At 45.6% G+C, this 25,608-nt stretch overlaps 1 protein-coding gene across 1 annotated transcript in view; it reads left to right on the plus strand.

The window, feature by feature from the left end:
- Positions 1-25,608, plus strand: part of LOC135201202 (transformation/transcription domain-associated protein-like) — a 204,832-nt gene that overhangs the window by 162,373 nt on the left and 16,851 nt on the right. Inside the window, 7 exon segments of the mRNA XM_064230080.1 lie at positions 6,459-6,555; positions 7,251-7,459; positions 8,174-8,314; positions 22,964-23,078; positions 23,235-23,479; positions 23,607-23,781; positions 23,947-24,178. Coding sequence (XP_064086150.1) covers positions 6,459-6,555; positions 7,251-7,459; positions 8,174-8,314; positions 22,964-23,078; positions 23,235-23,479; positions 23,607-23,781; positions 23,947-24,178 — 1,214 coding nt within the window.

The following is a 25,608-nucleotide window of genomic DNA, read 5'->3' on the forward strand; positions in this document are numbered from 1 at the left end:
TCAGATATATATATAGCTGTATTTTCTGAAGTCCGACAGAATTTTAAAAACTTCCGACACACGCATGGTCGGCCAGGTGGTTAGTACCCATTCCGCCGCTGGGAGGCGGGTATCAGGAACCATTCCATTCCCATTTTCTATCATAATTTTTCTGTCGCCGGTGCTGAAAACACCTGTTTTCAGTACCTCCGTCTTAGGATTTTGGAAACTTCATTGCCCTAAGTATCCTAATTGGTCTTTTTGATTTTATTTATTTACTTGGATTTGTGGCTAGGCATACGCTATCTTAAAATTGATTTGAATTTGATTCATTTTTGCTTAAAATATCTTGAATATAGTTAGGCTAGTTTCAGACGGGGTGTCTGCAAAGATAGGGTGTGGCTACCGAAAGCTTCGGTAGATCCGCACTTGGTATGTACGAGGGGTATGGATCTTCCTTCTTTGTTGAGATTTGTCATGTAAGGAGTGTGAGACTTTGTCTATTCCGTAAGGAAGACGTATGATTCGTATGTACGCAATAATCAGTAAACATGTCTAATTCCGTAAGGAAGACGTATGATTCGTATGACGCAATTAACGTAAAAATGTCAATTCCGTAAGGAAGCGTATCGATTGTAATGTACGCCAATTAAATCAGTAACAAAAGTCCAGGGTAGTGAACCTGCTAACCTTCCTGTAGAGTTTTATTTTGCCTATCCCTGTAGTATGGCCTACGGGCTATGAATATGTCTACGAGAGGTGCTCGAGCTCTTCTTCATTGCTGTGAAGTGCTACTTCTGTAATTGTTACTCCTAATACCGCAGTATTGCCTTCGGGTCCTAAGCAGTGTCTGTAGAGGAATTGCCCTTTCTCTTATACTCTTTCGATTCGTAACTTAGAATCGAAAAGTGCTTGCTTTAGAGAGTAAAAGTGAAGTGCAGAAGTGCCCCCCCAGTGATACCCTTGTGAGTGGAGGGTGCGTCAGATCGGCCTCGTTTCGCCTCTAGGCCGGACCTCCCTGCTTGACTCCCAGGACCCGGGGAGGGAGCATGTCGAAGCCTAAGGAGGGTTACAAGGAACACCCCCACCGATCCTGGCGTGCCTTCGGCAGTTTCTGATGAAAAATCCCCAGACTGCCCAAAGTGCCGTGCGCGTGCACGAATCCTGAAAGTTTGCTTCTCGTCCTCCGAAGCGTCCTCTCCGTGCAGGGGTTGGAGCTTTCGGAAGGACTCGCGCCCTCTAAATAGAAGCTTTATAGAAGAGAACGCTTCACGTCCTCTCTCTCTCTCGTTATGCGTTTCAGTGAGAAGTAAGAAGGCGAACGTCGCCTGAACTCGTGTCCGTCTTTCCACCGAGAAATACGTAAAAGAAGTCATAGTAGCAGGAAGCTTTTGAGAGCGAACGCCTGGGACGCTCGGATGGACTCCAGGCGGTGCTGCGCGGCTGCACGCCAAGCGCGCGCCAGTGGACGTCCGAGCGCGCTCCAGTGACGCCGAGCGCGCGCCAGTGGACGCCGAGCGTGCACCAGCGCACGCCAGGTGTGTCGCCTGGCTGAACGTTTCTGTTGAACTCTTCAAGCTCTTGTTTCAGATTTGGGCCTAAAGAATTTTTACCTCTACCTTCGGTGATACCTTCTACCTCACCTGCAAAGAATGTGAAGTAGGCAGTGCTTCGGAGGAAGCTTAAAGTGAACAGACAACTTCTTCTTCGAAACCCAGCAAGACATACGGGTTTCGTGAATTCAAGAGGTTCTCTGTCAATTAATATTGCTTTTCGCATAGGTGGATGGAGTTAAGGAAGATCTCGTTTGCTCTACCGCAACCTTTGCCATTCTGCCAATAAATTTAAGTTGCCACTACCGCAGTCAAGACTTTGCGATAAGGCAGTTACGGGTTATGTAAGGCTCGATGTCCCTGCACGTCAGACTCTCGGAACAACGTTCAGTAGGATTCTTGCAAAGGCACTCATCAAAAGGACGCTCTTCAGGAAAGCGCAAGACAGGACTTCCTTTGCCATACTGCATAATTTTAAGCTTTAGCAGGCATTAGTTGTGATACGGGAGAGGAAGCTGGTTGGAGAGTTTCTTCCTCTTCCCAGGATAATTTTTGCAAGCTTTTTTAGACCCATCTGAAAGGGTTTTTCAGATGATAGATTTTGTTAGTTTCTAGTCGGGACTACGCTGCCGAATTGAACATCGTCGTCCTACTTGCCGTAAGCCCAGTCTCTTAACAGGATTCTTGCCCCTTCCTCGTTTGAGACGGGAATCGGAAAAATTAAATGCTCGACTCCCTGGATTACGTTTTGTCAATTCAGTGACTTTCCCCCATTGACAATATACTTTCGTTTTGTCAAGTAAGGGGTATCCCCTCTTTGACAAAATATCTCTTGTCCCGTAAATGGGTTAGTTATCATGACAAAACATCTATAACTTGATATTGCGTAAGCGAAATAAGCTTTTATTGACAAGATTCGGAAGAGCTCTATTCGTCATATTCGCAGACTCGTACAAGAAATAGACTTGTAGACTACGTCAATGAACGCTTATGTCCAATAACATAAGAAGCTTGAGCTGACTGCTTCGACTGCTTCGATTCTCTTAAGTTTTGTTCATGAAACTTGCCTGTCAGATATGTATGTAGCTGTATTTCCGAATTCAGCTATATATGTGTGCCAGGATAAGTAGAGGAACAAACTTTATTGTGATATAATTTCATTTTTTTTTTTTTTTGCCTTGCGTTATTTTACTTCTGGTTGGTTCAAGTCATATACGCTTGCTGTAGTTACCTCTTCGGATGGCAACCGAGAGGTCTATTGTCTATTTTAAGGACATTTAATCGTTACTCCCTGCAGCCTAACAGGAGTTTCCGATTTATCTTTTACCGTTGTATGGTAGTGTTCTGACGACACAAACGCATCTATATATTTAGCGTTTTCTGTTTCGCTTAAATATACCAGCTTGAGAGTCTTTCTGCTCAAAAAAATAACGGACCTATTTCTTCGTAGAATAGGGTAGCTGGCAACCCAGACATAAAGATTAAGAGACGACGTTCGTAAGCTGCTTGCTGCTGCTGTCACGCTGCTGTCCTCCAGTCCAACCGAGCCAGTATTCAGTAACAGATCGTGCGCTTGTCATGCGCGGTAGGCGTTACGTCTCCTCTCTCCTCGTGGGATTGACTGACTAACCGTATCTCTGTGCTGACGGTTACGTCTCTCCTGCGGGTATTGACTGACTAACTGTTTCTCTGTCCTACAATCACGGACTTTAGCCTAAGATTGAGGGGATTTCTTACGTGAATGAATAAACGTTGCATTCGTTTTGCCTTACTATGTTCAACAGTTATCTCTTAATCCTTTCGGTGCTCGTTACCGCACGGTATGGAACTACGAGTCTACCGCAACATTGCACTTTTATTTGCTCTCCTGCTTAGGCAAAGCGCAGCCTTATTTAGGGAAGTAAGCATACTCGGGGGGGAAGGGGAATGGATGAGCTTGCTGGGGACCATTTCCTTCCTGAAGAAGTTTGTTTCCCGAATAGACTGCAATTCAGACCACAGTTTTTTCCTACCGGGAAACTGAAATATTATTCAAGATCTAGCAATGATTCTGAACATCTCTCAGTGCGTCTATCACCTGAGGTGATAGAAAGAAGGTGCCGGACATCTGGATAGGGTTTCAGATGTCCTGGATCTTAATCTGAAAGAAGTAAAAGCGATTCGGTAGTCCCTCCAGTCCTCGAAAGAACGAGTTTTTGGAACCAGTGGTCCAGATCAACTCTGATATTCCACAGCTCTCTCATATCTTAAGAAGTATCTTCTCTCGGTCCTTGTTCGAGTTTACGAGAAAGAGCCTATTATAACAACAGGCGTAAAATGTAACGATCCTCTACAGGTTCGTTACAGGATTGCAAAAGTCCGTACGAATCGTCTCGATCGACGGCAGCAACTATTTCACTTGCGAGTGGAATCTTTCTTTAGAAGTAAGTTGAGAGTTGTGTAGACTTTAGGGACGCCCTTTCATTCTTCTCTTCGATATGTTGAGGACGAAGAGGCGGCTTCTTCTCTGCTCCCTTATTCTAGATACGGGATCGGTACCATTAAACGCCATCCTATGATATTGAACGGGGATGGATGTTTAGTCTCTTTTTCTTTTCCCCTTTTTCAATCGCTTAGGAAATGTAATAAGAGGATTTATGACGTCACAGGGAGCGACAATGACGCTGATCGCCCCATGTTGGCCTTCAGGATCCTGGATTCACAGAGGTCACATACTTCCTAGATCACTTTCCAAGGACCTTTTCCGAGAGAGTCGGTCTACTCTAACTCGAAAGGTACCTATAACCTCTCCGCTCTGAGTCTGGACTACGTCAGACTATCGAGAGGTTGACAGGAATAAGATTACCGTCTTCCTTTTCCGTCTGAAGAATGGGATAAGCTGGCAGTCACAACTATTAAAGAATATGCAAATATGTTGTTGACGGCCTTTGGGCTCAGAGATTTGCGTCTGTCAAACAACAAAGCCCTTCACGATCTTTGAGTTCTGTGGAATCTCGAAACTCGCTCACCATCTACTTTTTGTCTCACCTGTTTTCTCGAGTCAGACAACTCGTGCGAGATCAGGCGACATATAGTAGCCTGAGTTTCTTGTTGACGAAGTCAGTTGCGTTTATACACCCACCCCCGATGATCGTGTACATGAAACCAGGTTGGACTGTCAGGCATTCTTCCTTCGGGACTGAATCGCCTTTTTGCTCCTCGCTCCTTTCTCCTGGCACCAGAAGCTCGAATCAGGAGTTGATTCGTGACGACGTTGGGTTGCGTTGATACACCCCCAAGGTTTGCTTAGATTGAATTGCCCAGGCAGTCCAGACACTCATCCTTCAGTGAAGAATAGTGCCTTATGGTCTTCAGGGTACAGCCTTGCTGTCCTTGATTCGTCTGACTGGTTCAACTGGTCGGTCACCTGACTTTAGTACAGACGGACTGACTGTGCATGTCCAGATCGAAGCTTTCAATATGGAACTTAGACGTAGTCTGAAGTTCTTGATGTTAAAGCATTCGAACCTCTCCTACCTGTTAACTTTTTGCATGTGATCAGAAAGGCCTTCTTCTAACCACCCTAGATACGACAAAGAGGGTTAGTGAAATTTTAAGCCATCGTCACAAGTTTTGGCTTTAGAGAACACAAGGCGGTGTGCTCTCTAAGCCTTCCGTTGTGGCCTAAGAATGGAAACCCGTTTTGTCCTTGGGCCAGGAGCTTGGAAGCAAGGATGGCACAAGAGAGTCCTGTGCCCTGTCGGGTCTCTCAAGTTTTATCTACATAAAACTCAAGAAAGTCGAAGTCATTCGCAATCTGCAGTGTTCCGAAAAAGACCAGACTTGCCCATATCGAAGAACACCCTGGCTTTAGTGTTAAGGAGTTCTTTCAAAAATGCTCCTTCATTGTGTTTTGCACAAAGATTTGAATTCTTTTATCTAAATGCTCACGAGGTGAGGGCGCGGCCTCGGAAGCATTTCAACAGAGCATGGCACTCAGTAACATCCTGAGTACCATGTTTTAGCGAAGCAACTCTGTGTTCACTTCACACTCCCTGCGAGATGTGAAGATGGCATATGAGATCTGCTGCTCGCTAGGGCCATACGTGTCTGCAGACACAATCTTGGGGGCAAGAAGTACCACTCATCCTATCCTGTAGAAAATGGTTAGGAAGAGCTCTTAATTTAGTTGATGAGGTCGCCGACAACGGCGACTTCTTAACTCTTAAGCCTTAGTTAAAACACCTTACTTGGTTTTGGTAGGTTGGTCAGGTGGTGATATATATATATATATATATATATATAAAATATATATATATATATCTATATATATATATATATATATATACTTCTTAGCCCTCATGGTATGGTCAATATGGTCTAGTCACATCGTGGTCTCGCCCCTGTTGACAGATCATCTGGAGTGCACCAGCTATATAGGTCTCTACCTCGCTGGCAACTCTAATAGCACAAGCAGACTTACGTGGCAGTAACCACGAAGCCAGCTATGCTAACAGGTGGAACCAAGATGTAAATCATCTGCATGCATTTGTTTCCTAAAATCCTTCTATTCTGTCCCTTCCCACCTCCAAAGGTGGGATTCAGCTATATATATATCTGACAGGTAAGTTTTCATGAACAAAATGATATTGTTATGATACAATAAAGTTTGTTCATACTACCTGGCAGATATATATAACAAGTACCCACCCACCTCCCCTCAGGGGACAGTGGAAATAAAAATTATGAATAGAAAATGGGAATGGTTCCTGATACCCGCCTCCCAGCGGCGGGAATGGGTACTAACCACCTGGCCAACCACTGCATGTGTCGGAAGTTTTTAAAATTGTCGGATTTCAGAAAATACAGCTAAATATAATATATTCTGCCAGGTAGTATGAACAAACTTTATTGTATCATAACAATATCATATTCTTTTATTTCAAGGGTCTTGAAGTGATAGAATCAACCAACTTGAAGTTCTTTAACAAGGATATGACAGCAGAATTTTATGCCCTCAAAGGAATGTTTTTATCCCAGTTAGGTAAGTTTTGACTGTTCCATTCTGTACCATTCTTGCAACATTTGCATTTTTAGTACCATGTACTTATGCCATTGTGTGTTCTTCAACATTTTTGAGCTGTAAGAAATGTTCAAGTCTCAAGTTTGATTTTTTTTATGGTGCACATTCACATGTGTGTTCATAATGATCTTGTGGATATGAATGAGTGCATTCTAGCTATTGGGCTGTATTTTCATTATGGTTAACCTGCAGTAGATAAGTTATGCATAAGGATCATTGTCAATTCTGGTGTATGAATTGCTAATATATGTACATACTTTTGATTATGATGAATTGTTTATGCACATTCTGTACAATACTTATATCATACCTGTGATTATCAGTTTTCCCAGAGATTTCCATTTGCCTGTTAAGGCCCTGCAATTTTCTGTAGATAGTACTAAATTTCTGTGTGATGACCCTTAAGACTCCAACAGTGTAGCTTTATGCCTTGAGCTTTTTATCCGTTCACTTTTTGTCAAACTTTTCTCATCTGTTCTGTTGGGTCTCTTCTCACATTGTTGTCTAACTTTAGTTTTTAATTTCTTCAATTTTCATCTTTCATTTAAGGAAAATTCCTAAAGATGAGCCTGGTGAGATTCTGGTGTGTCTGTTAGTGTGGTGATACTTCATCAATAATAACTAAATGAGAAAATAATTTTTTTCTACATTGATAGGTCGGAGCGAAGAAGCCAACAAAGCCTTAAGTGCTGCTGTACAGCTTCATGATACACTTGTAAAAGCATGGGCCTTGTGGGGAGACTATTGGGAAGCACTTTTCACCAGAGATTCAACGCATATAAATCTGGGCGTTTCTGCAATCACTTGCTACCTCCATGCTTCTCGTCACCAGAATGAATCCAAGTCTCGTAAATATCTTGCAAAGGTTAGCTCAATTATTTTGTTTTGATTGTCATTCATTTCAAGTCTGATAAAACAATGAACCTAGTATATTTTATAAAGGATTATGACAGTTACTTTAATAGAAAATTATATGAAATTACTAGGAAATTTTTGTATTTCCTAAGTAATTCCCTTGCTATGCTGTACGTATAATGTAAGGGTACTTGCATGAATACTTATCCCTATTACCTATGTGGTCCATCATAGTTATTGAATTTACTGTCTTCATTATGTTCTTTCTGTATGTATCTTCATTATGTTCTTTCTGTGTGTAAGACAAAGATTTAAGACTGTATGGTGGTGGGTGTAAAATACTCAGAAAGGTCTTAAATCATAACTTGTGCCTACATCTAGATCCACACAAAGTGTTGATGTATTCACCATTTTTACTTCTCATACATAAACTTTGCCACGTTTTCTAATACATAAACCTTGCCACATTTTACCAGATTTGTACTTATGGTATTTTTCTGTTACTCTAGTCTCTTATCTTTATTTTTGCTTTGCCTTTGTTTGTACAGTAAAAACTTTTTTTTTTTTAATTTTGATACAGTACAGCATACTTATTTTAATTCAACTTTTTTTCCAAGTCTGACATGTGAACATAGTAAAATAATGTGTTCTAGTGAAAGTCAAGTTAGTATTAGCTATCAGTATTGCGGTCACTCTTGTTTTGAAAGCCAGCTTTTCCCTTCAGGTACTTTGGCTGCTAAGTTATGATGATGCGGAAGGAAGTTTAAGTGATGCTGTTGACCGATATTGTGTTGGTGTACCACCAATTCAGTGGTTGCCTTGGATACCTCAGCTTCTAACATGTCTAGTTCGACCTGAAGGAAAGGTAATTAATTTGTTAGCTTTATTTTACATCTATGCTTAATTTTGTTATTGTAGTTATTGTTAACTCAGCAAATCAGCATGCATTATTACTATATGTCACGCTGGTGAATCTTAATAGATAAACTCTCACCAATAAAATTTTTTTATCTTGTTATATAACTGAAGCTGCACTTTTTTGACTAAGATTGTTATGGTTATGACACATCTCTTACATTTATAGGCAGCCCGCGGTTAACGGCACAATCGCTTAGCGGTGAATCGGTTTTACACCTGTTGTCAAAAATATTCATTAAAAAAGTAAGGCATTTTAAGGTATTTTTACGGTACAATTTTTGGTTAACAGCGCCGCAAGCACCGTTATATCTAACAAGTACATACATTTGTAGAAAAACCGTTCAGAACATAAAGGTTATGCAATATTAAAAAATATTATTGAGAGTTTTTACATAGGTATTAGGGTAAACTTTATGCCCCTGACGCTGTTCTATGCCAAAAATATCGAGTTAAATAAGTGCAAATTTAGCTGTGGATGTGTTGATTTATAAATGTTCATGCTTTTATTTTTAAAATATATATGAAAATGTAATATGTATAGGGTATTTTTATTTCTGCACATAAATATGATACACAGGCAGCTTTTGAAACTGCCCTCCAGTTATCAAAGATGACGATTTTTCATATTCGTGTGAGCTGCTGCCTGCTGCTCTTCCGAAAATATCAAGTTAAAAAAAAGTGCAAATTTAGCCGTCGATTTATAAATGTTCATGCTTTTATGTTTAAAATATATATGAAAATGTAATACGTATAGGGTGTTTGTTCCGATACGAATACAAACCATCGGTTCTTTACAATAGGAAGGTAACTAGCGGCAGCTGGAACGGTCGTAAGCTTCGAACAAGGGAGTTCGGTAGTTTGCTTGTCCGACAGTGCGCGCACGCGCGACTGGGTGGTGAAGAAGCACTTTGCTTTCGGCCGCCGACGGAGACAGACGTGTTGTTCGCGCTCTGACCGCTTTCCTTGTACGCTTTGTATCTTCTTCAAACTTGGTTTGCTTTGTGTGTGTTTGATAAAACACTGTAAGTACGTGTGCTTTGTATTTTATTATTATTTCATTATTATGCATTCTCGTGAGCTGGAGACGTCCACACGCCCCCCCCATCAGCCGCAGAGTTTGCCCTGGTGTGGAGGGCCGTAAGTGTGGGGCCTTCCGCTCTTTTCCAGAGGTTGATCCTCATGAATTATGTACTCGGTGCAGAGTGCGCGAATGCTCTCAGGCCAAGCCCTGTGTTGTGTGTAATAATTGGTCAGAGGAGCAGTGGGTGCTCTATGAGGGTAGGAGGAAGCGACGTAAGCCTGCCAGAGGGTTCTCCGGCGACGCCCTTGGTCACAGACACGTCTTCCTTCCTGCCGCCATCCCAGCTCTCGCGTATGGCTCCTTCTCCTCTTTGGGGGGGGGAGGTTTCTCGTTCCTTCTCTTCGCCCGATCTGTCGAGTGGAGAGGAGGGGGTGTGGTACCCCGACATCCAATTGTACTCGGGGTCTTCAGTTCGTTGGGGGGAATTGTTCCCCCCCATGGGAGGGGGGAACCCCTCCTACTAACCCGTTTGTTTTTTGCTTCCTCAGGTGTTCCTGCTGCGGGCGACGACCTCGCCAGGTATGGTTCTTGCTGGGTCTCCAGGGCACACCGAGTGTTCAGGGGCTGCTGCATCATTTGGCGGGTGCTGCTCCGGTCACCCATGGACCGGTGACCACCGTCTTGACCCCAGGGTATGCCACCCCTCCTCACTTGGTCTACACTCAGCATGTGGCTTCGGTGACTCCTTCTGAAGAGTTCTGAGAGTTCGCCCCTGGATCTGCCACCGGTACCCAGGATGTTGCTGGCTGCTGCCCCGTCTACTGCCATACCTGTTTTGCCTGCTGTACCTGCCTTGCCGACGTCGTTCCTGCCCCAGTCGCAGGTCCTTCCGGACAGGTGTAGCTGGGCCGTGTTGTTTCGGCAATAGCCCCAGCTCCGGCCTGGATGGAGTACCTGACGTCTGTCCTGAGGGAGCTGACAAAGAAGAAGAGGAAGGTGTCTTCGTCGTCTTCTGCATCATCGTCTGCTGCCGCCTCTTCCCCTTCGACTTCCAAGGCTACCCAGCTGCGGAAGAAGAAGGCTGCCTCCTCCCCTCCTAAGAAGGCTCCTTCAGGAACTTCTCAGGGCCTGTCCCACTCCGCTGGGACGGGGGGTCCTTCCGCTGGTCCTCCTGCTCCTTCGGGAGTAGGGCCCGTCTCTCCTTCCGCAAGGAAGAAGAAGACAGGTTAGAGGGTTCCGGCTAACACCAGTACTTCCTCGCCTGGTGCTAGAGGTCCTACCTCTACACCAGGTTCCGGCTTGGCCTCTCGTTCGCAAGAGGTACTGAGTGTACGGTCTCCTGTGGGCGACCGTACAGCCAAGGCTCAGGCTTCCGAGTTTGCTCGGCGCCAGGACTGAGGCACGGAGTGGAAGTCTGGCAAGAGTCGCTCAGGTGACTCTCACCAGGCCAGCGATCGCTCTCGTAGCGAGCCGCAGGCTACCAGGGTTGCCGCGGTTCGACGCGCTGTGAGGACAGGCACCACTCCCACCGCGACAGTGGTCTCTGCAGGTCTCCTGACCGCCGCTCCCTTGGGACCGGACGGGTAGGGAGAACAGCAGCAGCTACTCTGACGCACGGGACCAGGGGCCGTTGTTCTCGGTCCATGGTGCTCTCCCCAGGAGAGTCTGCGCGACCCAGGCCTGCAGCTCGATCGCGCAGTGATCGCCTGCAGCCCCCCAAGCACACCGGTTCTGCCGGTGGGCGGGGGGAGCGTCAGGCCTTCCTCTCCTATCCCTTCAACTTCCTTGGGCTACACCGGGAAGGGCGAGGCGATCAGGAGTGATTGCGAGGGCGGTCCCCTGACCGCTGCTCCCACCGGGACCGGACGGATAGGGGAACCAGCAGCAGCTCCTCTGATGCTCGGGACTGTCGCTGCTCTCCCCAGGAGAACCTCGCGACCAGGCCTGCAGCTCGATCGCGAGCAGGTCTCCTGAAGAGCAGGAAGACCGCTGGTCCAGACCGGCAGCTCGATCATCACCGTGGTTGATGATCGCCTACAGTCCTCCCAGCATCAGGAGCATCAGGTGGTCTCCCTCATCTGTCCCTTCAACCTCCTCAGGCTACACCGGGAGGAACGAGGCGAAAAGGAGTGACCGTGAGGAATGCACTTATTACGATCCGGCCACAAGCCTAGTTCGGTCTTGGGACCAACAGATCCTCGCTCAAGTGGTTGGAGGAGATCGGGGGGGGGCTGGCGAGGACAAATGACGCTTCCCAGACTCTCGGAAGGATCATCACCGCTGTTCACGTGACTGTACTGCTGGACCACGCACGCAGAGACCGGGGGTGGGCTCCCCCTTCGGACCTTTTGAGAGGTTTTGACCTCGACGAGGTCTGGGACGCATCGGAGGACGGTATCGGCTCTCTCCTGTCAGGTGCTCGCTCAGCCCCACCCAGACGACGGTCACGGTGGCAGCAGACGTTTAGCCTACAGTAGGAGTTCATAACCCTCCTTGGGAAAACGTTTTATCCAGACGGTAACGTTTTCCTAGACTCTGAGCGGCCATCACCGCACAGTGATGGCTGCCCGTACTCGCCTCTCCGACTGGCAGTTCCACTGGGAAGGCGAGCGAGTGTCCAATCTTCCTCCCCCATTCCTTCAGGGAAAACTTCTTCACTCTCTTCATTAGAGAATGAAGGGTGTCGGCTTCCAGTCACATACCGTAGTTAACTCTATGGGTTGTGACCGAGACAAATAGTATCTTCTTAATTGAACTGCAACTCGGGACTGCCCTGCAAACCTAGGAGTTACCAGTTTCGATTTTGAGATACTTATGGTATTGTTACAACAACAACACCTCAGCGTTTGCATTCACTGAAATCCGTTTCGATTAAATGCAAATGCTCGAGCGTATTTTTTTGCGCTCGATGGTTCTAGCCGAACACATTCCTTCTTGGAATGGATTACCTGGCAACTCAGGATGACGAGTGAGTGAGAGCTAGCCCAGTACCAGCTGGCTCTCCGAGATAGCACGGTCGGATTATGTCTCTCTCCTCTACAATGATTGACTACCGAACCGAATCTCTGCCCGGCAATCACAGACTTAGGTCTCTGGTTGGCTGGAATTCTCGTATACGTGAATGACTATCTCTACTGCATCACCTTGGACATTGCGAGAATTTTCAGACAGAGATATCTCAATAGACTCGCTATCATCTTTCTGTTTACCGCACGGTAACAGAAGTCTGTAGCCTAGTCTCCGCTGCATCGCACCTGCCACTGCGATAATGCGGAATGATTTCTTCAGACATCTGAGTTTGTCTTCTAAATATATCTCGTATTTGTAGGTGTGCAATTGTTCATTGTTCACCCCGAATTGTAGATGTATAACGGAAGACATCGTCTGTTCCCCGCCCTGCCAGCTCTACTTCCAAGTATATACATAGATGTCCTCCCTGGATAACCTGGGAAGAAGATGATGATGATTCAGCCCATGAGAAGCAGTTCTTCAGGCAGTACATCCCTGTGTTTTCATTACTGAAAGCGCTCCGCTTTCATTGCAACTCCGACTTCTCACTGAACAGCAATGAAGTAGTGATTTAGCGTTTTCAGTCCTTTGTAAATCACAGGGATTAAACCGTCTTCGCGGGTTGGTGTCATCGGCCGGACTTTTCTAAGTTCAGAATCTTTAGAGTTACTTCTCTCGATTCGGCTGTGAAGACGTAGGTCTGCATTCACCTACTACCTTCGTCTTCAACGGCACATAGTGTTGTTTCTCCTTAGCTGAGATTCAACTACTATGAGAACTTCTGTCTTGCCATCAGGGACCTCGGTCTCTAGAAGGCAATATACGATTTGTATGGTCTCTCCGCATAACCCTTCAAAAGGCGAGGAACCCTTCAAAAGGCGAGGGACACGTGACTACGCCTCAGATGCTTGGACAGCTCGCCTCACACAACCGAACGCAGTCAGTCGGCAGCTGTCGAAGCGTCCAAGACCGTCACGAGCTACGCTGTGGACTTAGTTCGGTTGTTCCAGATCAATCATTACTTCGTCCTACTAGCTTGTTCCGGTACCCATAACCATCGACACCCACCATGGAGTGTCGGTGTCCTATCCACCGCGGAGACGAAGAGACTTCGCCGGAGTGGGGTACGAGACCGCGAGAGACTTTGCTGTAGTGGGATACGAGACCGCGAAACACTTTGCTGCAGACGGATAGACCAGTATTGGTACTGGACATCACTCCAAAGAATATGTCAGACAGGAAGATGGATAGGTCATCACGACCATATCCTTCTTTCCCTCCAGGACTGCCCACAGGTCCTTGGAACCTCATTTCCCTGGACCAGAGGTGGATGCTTGCAAGATGTTTGCTTACCCAGCTCCTCGACATGACAAGTTGCATCTCGTCCATGGTGTGCAGTTGTAGAGGTAAGAAGGATGCGAGAGTGACTGGCGCTCCCCCTTCCACACCTCGTCTCTCCATTCCTCTCCTTCGGGTTGAGGATAGGACTCGAACTAACACTGGCTGGTCAGACAATTGATGCGGTAAGCCTATACATAAGCATCCTTTTTATGTTTCTTATCAGAATCATTGAAGCAATCCCGCTCCTTCCTCTAGCAAGGGGAGGAAGGAGACTGACAATAATGCAAACCCTTCCCAGAACTTTGCATCAATGTCTCCGACGCCAATATTCTTCACAACCCCTTTTCGGATGAGTCACGATTCCTCACTCATTTCGGAAAGGCCCAGAAGTCTGACTCTTGATCACACAGCTCCTATACTCTGATCAAGTTGTCAGAGGCAGCAGGGCACTCCTCCTCGCTCTTACGACCATGAGTAGTAGCCTAGGTGCGCAGAACTCCAGTCAGTTCTAGAGGCTCACTCAGATTCCTCCCACCAATCAGTTAGTCTTCCTATTGTTAAAAGACCGAAAGGTTTGTATTACGTATCGGAACAAATAACAATTTGTCGAAAATTGTGTTTTTCCTAACTATACAAACCTGAGGTCCTTTAACAAATATGCCCACCTCATGCCACCCATCAATCTGAACCTGGGCTGAAAGGCAAAGTGGAGTGTTTACATCCGGGCCCCACGGTAGTTACTGCCTAACCACCTTGTTCAAGATTCAACGGCCGTAATTCCAGCTATGCCGCAAGTTACATTCCTATTGTTAAAAGACCTCAGGTTTGTATAGCTAGGAAAAATACAATTTTCAACAAATTGTTATACATTGTATTAATCCTTATAAAATTATCATTAACTTACCTTTTTTCAGTTTAAAGAGAGAGAGAGAGAGAGAGAGAAATAAAAAGGCAAATTATTAATTTTAGAGATATGGTGAATCAAACAAATCCGCAAATTAGTAAAAGTTCGGTGAATCGAACAAATCCGCAAATTAGTAAAAGTTCCCAGTGGAAAAGTGAATAATGTGTTCCACAAAAATTCATGACAAAATGGACCACAGAAATGTGCAACTGAGTAAAACCAGGGAGGGGCCACTGTACTACTATACTTTAATATAGAGAGGGGTGAGGGTGGATCCAGTTGCAAGGGACAAGAGTAAACCAAGAGTGAAGAGTGTATAAGTGGTATGATGGGGAATTTTTCCTCAACATCGGGATCGTCTGCCGTTTGGAAGAGGAGACAAATGAAATGCCCAGGAGTCAGTGGCTTTCCATGTTCTAGGTTCCTAACTTCGGTGTCGAGGGATCCTCATCCAACGTGTAGTAGGTGCAGGGAAAACGTATGTACGATTACTAATCCATGTTCTGTTTGTCGCAGTTGGTCGGTGGAACAGTGGAAAAAGTTCTATGAGAAAAGCCAATACTAAAGGAAGGTGGTGACGCCGTCTTTGGATGACCAAACCTTACCGGCTTCTTTTGTATCGGCAATAAACCAGGCTGCTCCATATGTTTCTCCACCTGCTTTTGATTTGTCTCATACCCCTTCGGTTTCTCCTAGCGGTTCAGTATCGGAAACGTCAGGAGGGGCCTTGGGTAATTTTATGAATAATATGCACTCTCCTTTGTTCCCAGCAAGTAGAGGGGGAGATCCGCCATCTTTGTTCCAGGCTCCTGCTCCCCAAGCGCATAGGTTGGATGGTACGTGGTCAGCGCTAGGCCTACCAGGCGTACCAACCTTGGATGGTCTGCTTGCGCATTATGTATATGGCGTCACGGTTCCAGCAGGGTCTGGCAGCGCTGAATGTTCCGCATCCCCCTGGCTTGCAATTTATGGGAATTAATGCCGCGGTTACGCCATCAAACCCGGTGTTTACAGCGATGCAGAACGTGGGAGGTAGTTTGGCAGCAAACGTGCGGTTGCCAGCAGAAACCTCTCAGTCCCTCCCTACGAGAGGGATGACGTCACAACATACATCACACACCGATATGGCAGGCGTGATGACGTCACAGACTGCTTCTCGGCCTATTTCGCTGCACCCAGACGCTAATACGCCTTCTGACCCGACAATGCAGACTGTAATGCAGAAATTACAGGATATAGAGAAGAGAATGGATAAGAGAGACAAAAAGAAAAAGTGTGATTCGCCTTCTTCGTCTTCTTCCTCTAGTTCGGCGTCATCGCTAAGTCCGATAACGTCACGGCGAGCGCCAGTCAAGCGTTGGAGGAGGATTCGGGAGTTCGAGGCTGATCCTCGGGCTAAGAGGAGAAGAATCAATTCTTCTTCATCTTCAGACCAAGACTGTCATATCCAAGTCAGCAGGAAGGTCGGGAAGTCAGTGGCTAGTAAGCACAAGGTTAGCAGACAAAGCCGTTCGCAAGAATCCAAACAAGCGAGAGAGGCGACGGCCGATGGACTAGCGGCTGATGCGGAGTTGCCAGTTCGGATCACAAAAACTACGATACCGCTGGTAAAATCGACGTTGGCGGCGAAAGGTGCAGCAGAGGATAGAATGCAGGTCCCAGTTTTGCCCGTAAGGCCATTCAAAATACGTGCGAAGGACGATAAGGCTCCTATTAAAAGTACGAAGAATAGGGAGTTGGTAACCTCTGCGGATACGTTCGTGGAAGGCAGTGTCCGTCTGGATGAAAGGTCGAGGCCAAAAGTTCTCTGACGCTCATAAACGATACCAATACTAATAGAGACGAAGTTATATCTGTCTTAAGGGAGCCTTCATCTTGGAGATCTAGACGAGATTCTTGCTCTCGATCCGTGAGCAGAGAAAGAGTGAGGCGTTCTCGTTCCCCTGCTGACTATCCTGGATCGAGCCAACGGCGGCCAGCAAAGATCAAAGAGACCGCGGCCGTAGGGGCAGGCAGCCGTGGAATTCCAAGCCGTCTGTCAGAAGATAGGGGCGAGACAACATCCCTTGTGACGGAGAATGGTACATTAGAGCCGGAGGAAGGAGAAAACCAAGAGTTTCTGGCCTCGTATGCAGAGGTGATTGATTTGATTCGTCAATTCAATAACCTTTCGGAGAAGACAGAAACACCGGCCAGTATGCTTCCGCCTGGAATTGACATGGCATTTGGATTAAAAAGGGATACCAAGGTGTCGTATGAATTGCCTTGTTCGAGTCATGCGGATTCGGTCTTGCAACATGTAAATGCAAAGATTGCAGGAAGGGATAATTCCTTAAGATCTAATAGATCATTTAAATTTATTCCCCCTCCAATGATAAAACAAAGAAAATATTATACGACACCGAAGGTCCCTTTGCTGTCTAGACAAGTGAACCCTAATGTTGTAAGACAAAGGCCTGGATTAACCTTGGATCAGGTTAAAATGGAGTGCCCTTCGATGACCTACCAAGAGGCTGCTACATTAGAAGCAACAGCTTCTTCTGTCTTTCAGGCTGCTTCTTGGTTAGATCTTTGGTCAACAGCAGTGGCGAAGATTGCATCCTCGGAAGTAACAAGAAAAGTAGTGGATGAATCATTGTTCATTAGATTACTACAGTCAGGTTCCAAGGCGATTGCGTACCTGACAAACGTAAGTGCCAATGTTTGGGCAAATATCCTGCTAATGAAGAGAGATGCAGCATTGGCTAGACTAAGCCGCAATGTGGATTTGGATTCCCTGTTAGTGATGAGGAAGGGGGATATCTTGGAGTCGCAACTGCTGTTGCCAGAGGTCATACTGGAAGAGGCAATAGATAGAAGAAGGATGGACGCTTAACGATAGGTTGGTGCAGCAGGCAGTTAGGAAAACGTCTAACAGTCAAGCTACTCCTTTGGAGGGAAGACAGCAGCAAATGTCTCGGAAGAAGACAGTGAGACAAACATTCCTAATAGAGCCACAAGACCCTCTTCCCCAAAGAGGCTAACTCATCGGCCCTTTCACAATAGAAACAACAGAGGGAGGGGCAGTAGGGGAAGAGGGAGAGGCTCAAGAAGATAGGATGGGCGCCTCTCATCACTCGGCCACACCAGTGGGGGGTTGCCTGGCAAATCACTGGAAGGTGTGGCAGGAACTAGGGGCAGAGCAGTGGGTGGTGGATGTTCTCAGGATCGGATATTTGATCCCGTTCGAGGTAACCCCGCCCCTGACAGATCAGCCATTACCCCACGTCGCTTATGCCCACAAATCTCAGAAGGCCATTATTCTTCAGGACGAAGTGAAGAAGATGATGGATAAAGGAGCTGTGGAACAAGTATGCAGTCCGTCAAAAGGCTTCTACAGCAGGATTTTCCTGGTACCCAAAGCCAATGGGGAGCGGAGGACAGTAATAGACCTGTCAATGCTGAATCTGTTTATAAGGAAAACCAGTTTCAAGATGGAAACTCCAAAAACGGTTCTACAAGCAGTCAGGATCGGGGACTTTATGCTGACAGTCGATCTAAAGGACGCATACTTTCAGATACCAGTCCATCAGTCTTCAAGGAAATTTCTCCACTTCAGTCTTGCAGGGAAAGCTTTCGAATTCAAGGTCCTGTGCTTTGGGTTGACAACGTCTCCTCAAGTTTTTACAAGAGTGTTCACTCTCGTGTCGACGCGGGCGCATGCTCAGGGGATCAGGCTAATAAGGTATCTGGACGATTGGCTGGTGATAGCAAAGTCCAGGGAGAAATTACTCAGGGACAGGGCGACCCTCCTGCAGCTTTGTCACAGCCTAGGTATTGTGATAAATCAGGAGAAGTCGCAGTTGGATCCAAGTCAACGTTTGGAGTATCTGGGAATGGTTATAGACACAACAGAAGGTTATAGACACAACAGAAGCCAAAGTATTCCCGACAGACCAAAGAATAGAGAAATGCAAACAAGTGGTGAATGCCTTTCTGGGAAAACAGGCACAGCCAGCAAGACAGTGGCAGGTGGTGCTGGGAATCCTAACCTCCCTAGAGAAGCTAGTACCACAAGGAAGGCTACACCTTCGGTCCCTATAATGGAGGATGAAGGAGTTTTGGTCACCAATAGTAGATCACCCGTACGAGCAAATTCCCTTGTCGGCAGAAGTGAGGAAAGACTTGCTGTGGTGGGTGAACGACGACAATCTGACAGTGGGTGTCCCCCTTCAACAATCCTCCCCAGACCTCTTGCTGTTCTCGGATGCGTCTCTAGAAGGCTGGGGAGCCCATATGGAGGAGTTGATGGTGTCAGCAAAATGGAGTTGCAAGGACAGAGAACTCCATATAAACGTGCTGGAGTTAAAAGCAGCGTTTCTAGCTCTACAGGAATTCAGGGAGAGAGTAAAGGGACACTCAGTGGTATTGATGTCAGACAACACCACAGTAGTAGCTTATATAAACAAACTAGGAGGCCTAGTTTCTCGGCAGTTACATGTGATGACAGTTCAACTCCATCAGTGGGCTGTAGAGAACCTGGTAGACATCAGGGCCAGGTATATTCCGGGAAAAAGAAACATGGTGGCCGACAAGTTGAGCCGCAGGGATCAGATTCTGGGAACGGAGTGGTCCCTGCACCAACAGGTAGTGGACAGGATGCTCATGTTGTGGGAAGGACCGATCATAGACCTATTTGCAACCAGGTACAACAAAAAGTTGGAAGTGTATTGTTCAGTAGTCCCAGACGCAGAGGCAGTAGCAGAAGATGCGCTACAACACCCTTGGAACAATCTGGACATGTACGCATTTCCTCCATTTTGTCTAATCCGTCAGGTTCTGAACAGGGTAATGCGGTCTCAGAACCTCAAGATGACCCTGGTAGCCCCGTTATGGCCGAAGGCAGAGTGGTTTCCAGACCTATTGGAACTTCTAGTAGATGTGCCGAGAGAGTTACCCCCATGGAGCAACCTACTGTGTCAGCCGCACATGGAGAGGTACCACCAGTCGGTGAAGTCCCTATCGCTTCACGGGTGGAGACTGTCAAGTATCTCCTCTGAGCGAGAGGGTTTTCGCAGAAAGCAGCAACTCAGATGGCAGGAAATATCAGAAAATCATCTGCGACAGTATACCAAGGAAAGTGGTCAGCATACTGTGATTGGTGTCGTAGAGGGAACTTGTCTCCACTCGGTACCACTATTCAGCAGTTAGCAGACTTTCTGATATATCTCAGAACAGAAAAGCATATGTCTGTATCTGCATTGAAGGGGTACAGGGCGGCTCTAGCCTCAGTCTTACGAATGAAAGGAGTGGACATTTCGTCTTGATGGGAGTTGGCCATGCTGATGAGGAGCTTTGAACAGTCATGCCCACCAAAGGAGCTAAAAGCCCCAGATTGGGATCTGACCAGGGTACTGAGTAGTCTGACAAAACCCCCCTACGAACCACTAAGGCAGTCCATGGATAGGAGCCTGACCCAGAAGATAGTCTTCTTATTGGCCCTGGCTTCAACCAAAAGGATGGGGGAGCTACATGGACTGTTATATCTCATAAAGCACTCGAGAGGTTGGAGGTCAATGGTATTTGAGTTTGTCCCAGAATTCGTGGCCAAGACCCAAAACCCAACAATAGTAGACGGCAGATTCGACTCCTTTACCATACCTTCCTTGGCAGACTATGTAGACAATGACAAAGATGAGATGCTCCTGTGCCCCGTCAGGGCACTAAGGGAGTACTTAAGGAGAACAAGGCATCTCAGGCCGGGGTGCCGGAGGTTGTTTGTAAGTACAGGACGGAACAAGAAGGAAGTGTCCAGAAATACAATTATCGTTTTGGCTAAGGGAGACGATCAGAGATGCTTATATGGCAGAAGACAGAGGGTCAGATAGCCATGTGGGAGCTAGAGCTCATGACATCAGGGGCTTGAGTGCTTCTCTGGCATTTAAGAAGAACATGTCTGTGGATAGAATTCTGAAAGCTGGTGTGTGGAAATGCCAAACAACTTTCACCTCATTTTATTTGAAAGACGTTGCCCATAGATCCTTGTACACTTTTTCCTTGGGTCCAGTGGTGGCGGCCCAACAAGTGATATAGCTCATCCAGTGCCCCTGGCGGGTCAGTTTGCGTTTAGTCTAAGATGAAGGTATGAAAGTAGAATGAATGGGATGACTGGTCTTTTTTCTTTACTACTTTCTTCCTACTCCTTTAACTACGGGCAATATGAAGGAGAGTACCGTCATGTGCTGGAACGGACTAGATGCAGGTGAAGTGGTCAGCCATACTGTGAAGCTATCTTAGGTTATGATATACTTTTCAGTAGCAACACACCCCTCTAGATAATAGGGAAGAGAGGGGTGAGGGTGGATCCAGTTGCAAGGGACAAGAGTAAACCATAGAATGGTATCTACACCCAGTGGGAGGAAACCAATAGATTTCTCTTATATCTTTGGTTCTAGGTTCATTGTCCATTCTCTTAGAATTTCCCTATATATTCGGAAATGGATAAGGTGGCAAACTCCCAGTCAGTTGTAGAGACTTACCTCCCTCCAATAAGTAAGTCTATCCTAATGTTAAGACCGAAGGTTTGTTCTGTATATGAACAAATACCAAATTTGTAACTAATTTGTATTTTTCATAACTAACAAACCTGAGGTCTTAACAGATAAAGGCCCACCTCGAACCACCCCTCTAGCAGTCTAAACTGGGTTAGAAATATAACTGGTGGGTCACAGGTAGCCGTGGGCATCCTGGTATAGATGCCAATAGTCCCTGGATCTCACAAGTGTAATTTTAATTCTACCGGTTTCCAGCTTGGCGCTAGTAATCCTAATGTTAAGGCCTCAGGTTTGTTATTTATGAAAAATACAAATTAGTTACAAATTTGGTATATTTACAAGAAAAAGATTGCCAGCCAGCATTGATTAACAGATGTTCAAAGCGCCTCAGCGGTGGTCGCAGGTTCGATTCTCGGCCATTCCATTGAGGAGTGAGAGATGTGTATTTCTGGTGATAGAAGTTCACTCTCGATGTGGTTTGGAAGTCATGTAAGCCGTTGGTCCCGTTGCTGAATAACCACTGGTTCCATGCAACGTAAAAGCACCATACAAACAAACAAACAAACAGATGTTCTACTTGTAAGTTACACAAAAATTATGCGGATCCCCTGTCCTGTGATGTGAGTGTCTTATTCCGTGCCTTAGATGTCCAGGGATGCTTAAGACGCAGTCCCCTGTCCTGGGACGGGAGAGTTAATAGAGATTCAGTGCTTCTTCCATAGAAAAAGACATGCTTTGTGAGGGCCCACAGGCCTCCTCGTCTAGTGCAGCCAACCTTCTCTTTCTTGTCTGTCCATATAACAGGAACCTCAGAAGGATAAGGTGGTCTTCTCACGGTCCAGAGCCACAGTTGTCTTCCTCTTCAGGTCTGTCTGCCTAATGGGACCCTCAGAAGAAGAAAGGGAGGAGGCAAAAGCAGGTTGGGAAGAGGATACTGATGTCAACAAAGGCGAACAGGATCTCTTCGACATCCTCTTACATTTGTACCTCTTCATCAATATGGCCAGGAGATCTCTTAACCTTAGTCCCAGTTACTGAAGCCATGGAGACGGGAGTTTGGAGGCACTAAGGTGCCCAATCAAGGCCTACACCGATGGATCCCCTGGAATACCCAGGGATGGCCAGAGGTTCCTACAATCTTTGAAGGTCTTCCCAATCTCCCTAAACCTGAAAAAGATTAGATATCAGAGGCTTCCCCCCTTTTGCCCAGGGCGAGAATGCTCCCCTCCAGAGCAAATGGATGAAGCCCTTGAGATATTGTGATAAGCCCCACCCTTCCACATAAGCCCCCCTATTGCCTTTGAAGCAAGAGGGGAATGTGGAGGAGTAATTTCTCCCCTAAATGAAGTAGCAACTAAACAGGAGTGCATGGGAAGAGACAAGGAGCTACCTGGCATCCTCGGAGAAGAATACCCCTCAGAGGATGGGAAAGTGTCTTCTTGGATTTCCTCTTTCCAGTAAACTCATCCAAAGTTCTGGTGACCAATTATAACACACTTGCAGCATTTGGTGCAAACGGTGTGCAGTTCTACTTCTAAGGATGAAAGAAATCAGTTGCAATGCTGCTTTCTAACACCCAGGCAAAAGTGAAGATCTATTGGATGATTCTTGGGTTTGCAAAAGTGCAATAAGAACATCCTGCAAACATTCATGCAGCGGAAGGCAGCAGTACATTTGCTCTGTTGGACATCTGGTATTTATGAACTTTATTGTTTTTTTAATGATTTATGTATTGGTTGGTGTTTGGAAAAAGTGACATAAGAAAATTATTTAAGAATTTTTTTTCAGGTGATAATAAATTTGTTGAACCAAGTTGGACGAATGTTTCCACAAGCTGTGTATTTCCCCATAAGAACATTGTACCTAACACTGAAGATAGAACAACGAGGGAGGATAAAAAGTGGTAAACTGAGACCTTGTCATTACTGTTTTCTGACTAAAGATTATGCAAGAGTATTTCACTGTATTATTTTATGGTATAAAAGTTACATGAACTTATACCTTCTTTGTATCATTAAAAAATCATCTTTTAAATTCGTAAGCGTATCCTTTGTTTCAGTGGATCCTGCTGCAGCAGCTGCTGGTCAGAAGACCCCACAACAGAATCAGGCACAGCAGTCTCAACAGCAGCAGCAAACTCAAGCAGGAGCACAGCAAACTACACAAGGTGCTCAGCAGCAAGGAACAGAAGCTGTTGGCTCTATCAAAGCAACTGAACCAATGTGGCGATGTTCACGTATCATGCACATGCAAAAGGAATTACACCCGACTGTATTAGCATCTTTAGAGGGCATTGTTGATCAGGTTAGTTGATATTTTAAGTTAATGGAATATGCTTTCATCAGTCATGACAAGCAAGTTTCTTGGAGTGTGATTAAAGTATTTGTGTATGCAGTACTGTATAGTTTAGATATATTTCTTTGTGTTGCAGATGGTGTGTTTCCGTGAATATTGGGATGAGGTTGTTTTGCGGCAGCTACGACAAGCCTTGGCAAAGTGCTATGCAGTGGCATTTGAAAACTCTGGAGCAGTGTCAGAAGCAAACATCACTCCTCACACACTATCTTTTGTCAAAAAATTGGTGTCAACGTTCGGTATTGGAATTGGTGAGTGTATTCACTTGTATCCCCGTACAGTGTTACATACATATCATATTAGAAAATTATTGCGCTTTGCATGTACCCTGTACACTTTATTGGAGTAGTGTGCTAAATTTGTGCTGGTACAAGAAAAAAATAACAGATTTACATTTTCATAAAATTACTTTTCAGAAAATATCAACAGCTCAGTCAGTGGTGGAGGCCAGTATGCTAGTGCAGCTTCCGAGTCTCTTGCTCGTCGAGCACAAGCAATTGTGCAGGACCCTGTATTCCATAAAATGAAGGGTCAATTCACTACTGACTTTGACTTTTCTCAGTTAGGAGCCATGAAACTCCACAATCTTATTCACAAACTCAAGAAGTGGATTAAGATTTTAGAGGCTAGAGTTAAAGTTTTACCCAAGTAAGTTTTGAATTTTGATGAGAAATGTAAGAATTGAAGTATATCACAACTCCAGATAGCAGTAGTTACTTATATCACAGCAAAAGAAAACAGAAGTTATTTTGAGCTGACATGCCAGAATATTTCAGAAAGGAGTAACTGGCAGAAATCGAAAGAATAAGCATCCAATAAAATTTCAATTCTGCATGTGTGGTAATTCATAAGAAATGTGCCCATGATCAATCTAATTGACAAGCTTCATATTCTGTTTGTTCATATGCGAAACAAACCTTAGGTCCTAACAATAGGATATTTTCCAACTGCCAGCTGGTAACCAGTTAAAAACAATCAAAGATTGTAAGCAAGGAATCTGTGAGATCTGGCAACTCCTGTGTGTAAGAGGTGATAGCTGGTGAGAAACTCCGCAGTACCTCATGATGTATTTAGTCTTTAATTAACCGCCTTGGAGAGTAAGACGCTGTCGCTTTGCTCTCCTTCCAAGCCAGTTGATTTGTACCCATTTTTCTTTTCTTTGAGAGAGTGCTTGTGTGTGTCTTTCTGGATATGAATTCTACCTAGTCTCCACAGCACATGTGCCCGGGCATTCGTGGATACCTCTACTCTAGGTTTTTAGTTACTGTAGCCACAGACCCACACACGACATGCAGTAGGTGCTGTGCTAATTATTGTACGATAACCAATCCTTGTCAGGAATGTCGTCCCTGGCCTAAGTCGCAGTTCCTCATTGGACAGTGGTTTTTACACTCGGCTGCCAATCCGGTGGTCCGAACTTCGATTCTCAACTCGGCCAGCATGGAATCAGAGGAATTTATTTCTGGTGATAGAAATTCATTTCTCGATATAATGTGGTTTGGATCCCACAATAAGCTGTAGTTCCCATTGCTAGGTGACCAATTGGTTCCTAGCCACGTAAAAATATCTAATTCTTTGGGCCAGCCCTAGGAGAGCTGTAAATCAGCTCAGTGGTCTTGTAAAACTAACATATACTTAACTTTTGGCCTAAGTGGCAGTGGAGAGTGTTTTATAAGAAGAGGGAACATCGTAGAGTTTCGACTTCCTTCTAAGGAGGGTTTTTCTTCTTTTCGGATGGATGATTCCGCTTCTCCGTCTCCAGCAATCGCTCTCCATGTGACTAGTGCGAATGTTATCCTGTCTTCTTCCTTTTCTTCCATTGATTAGTCGATGGAAGTATCGGGAGTTCTACAGGATAATGTTATGTGTAATGTAGCCCCCTTTCCCTTGGGTTCTCACTTTATACCAGAGAGGGAGGAGGCTACACCATCTATTGCCTTGTTTTCAGATTCGAAGTCATCCAATATAGTAGCTTTGTGGGTTTAGCTGGGGCTACAGGATTCATCTTCCTTGGATGGACTCCTGTCACATTTCTTAGAGGCGTATACCCCCAACCCTTTAGCAGTCCCACCTCCCCC

This window comes from Macrobrachium nipponense, chromosome 28, assembly GCF_015104395.2.
Source record: "Macrobrachium nipponense isolate FS-2020 chromosome 28, ASM1510439v2, whole genome shotgun sequence".
Lineage (NCBI taxonomy): Eukaryota > Metazoa > Arthropoda > Malacostraca > Decapoda > Palaemonidae > Macrobrachium > Macrobrachium nipponense.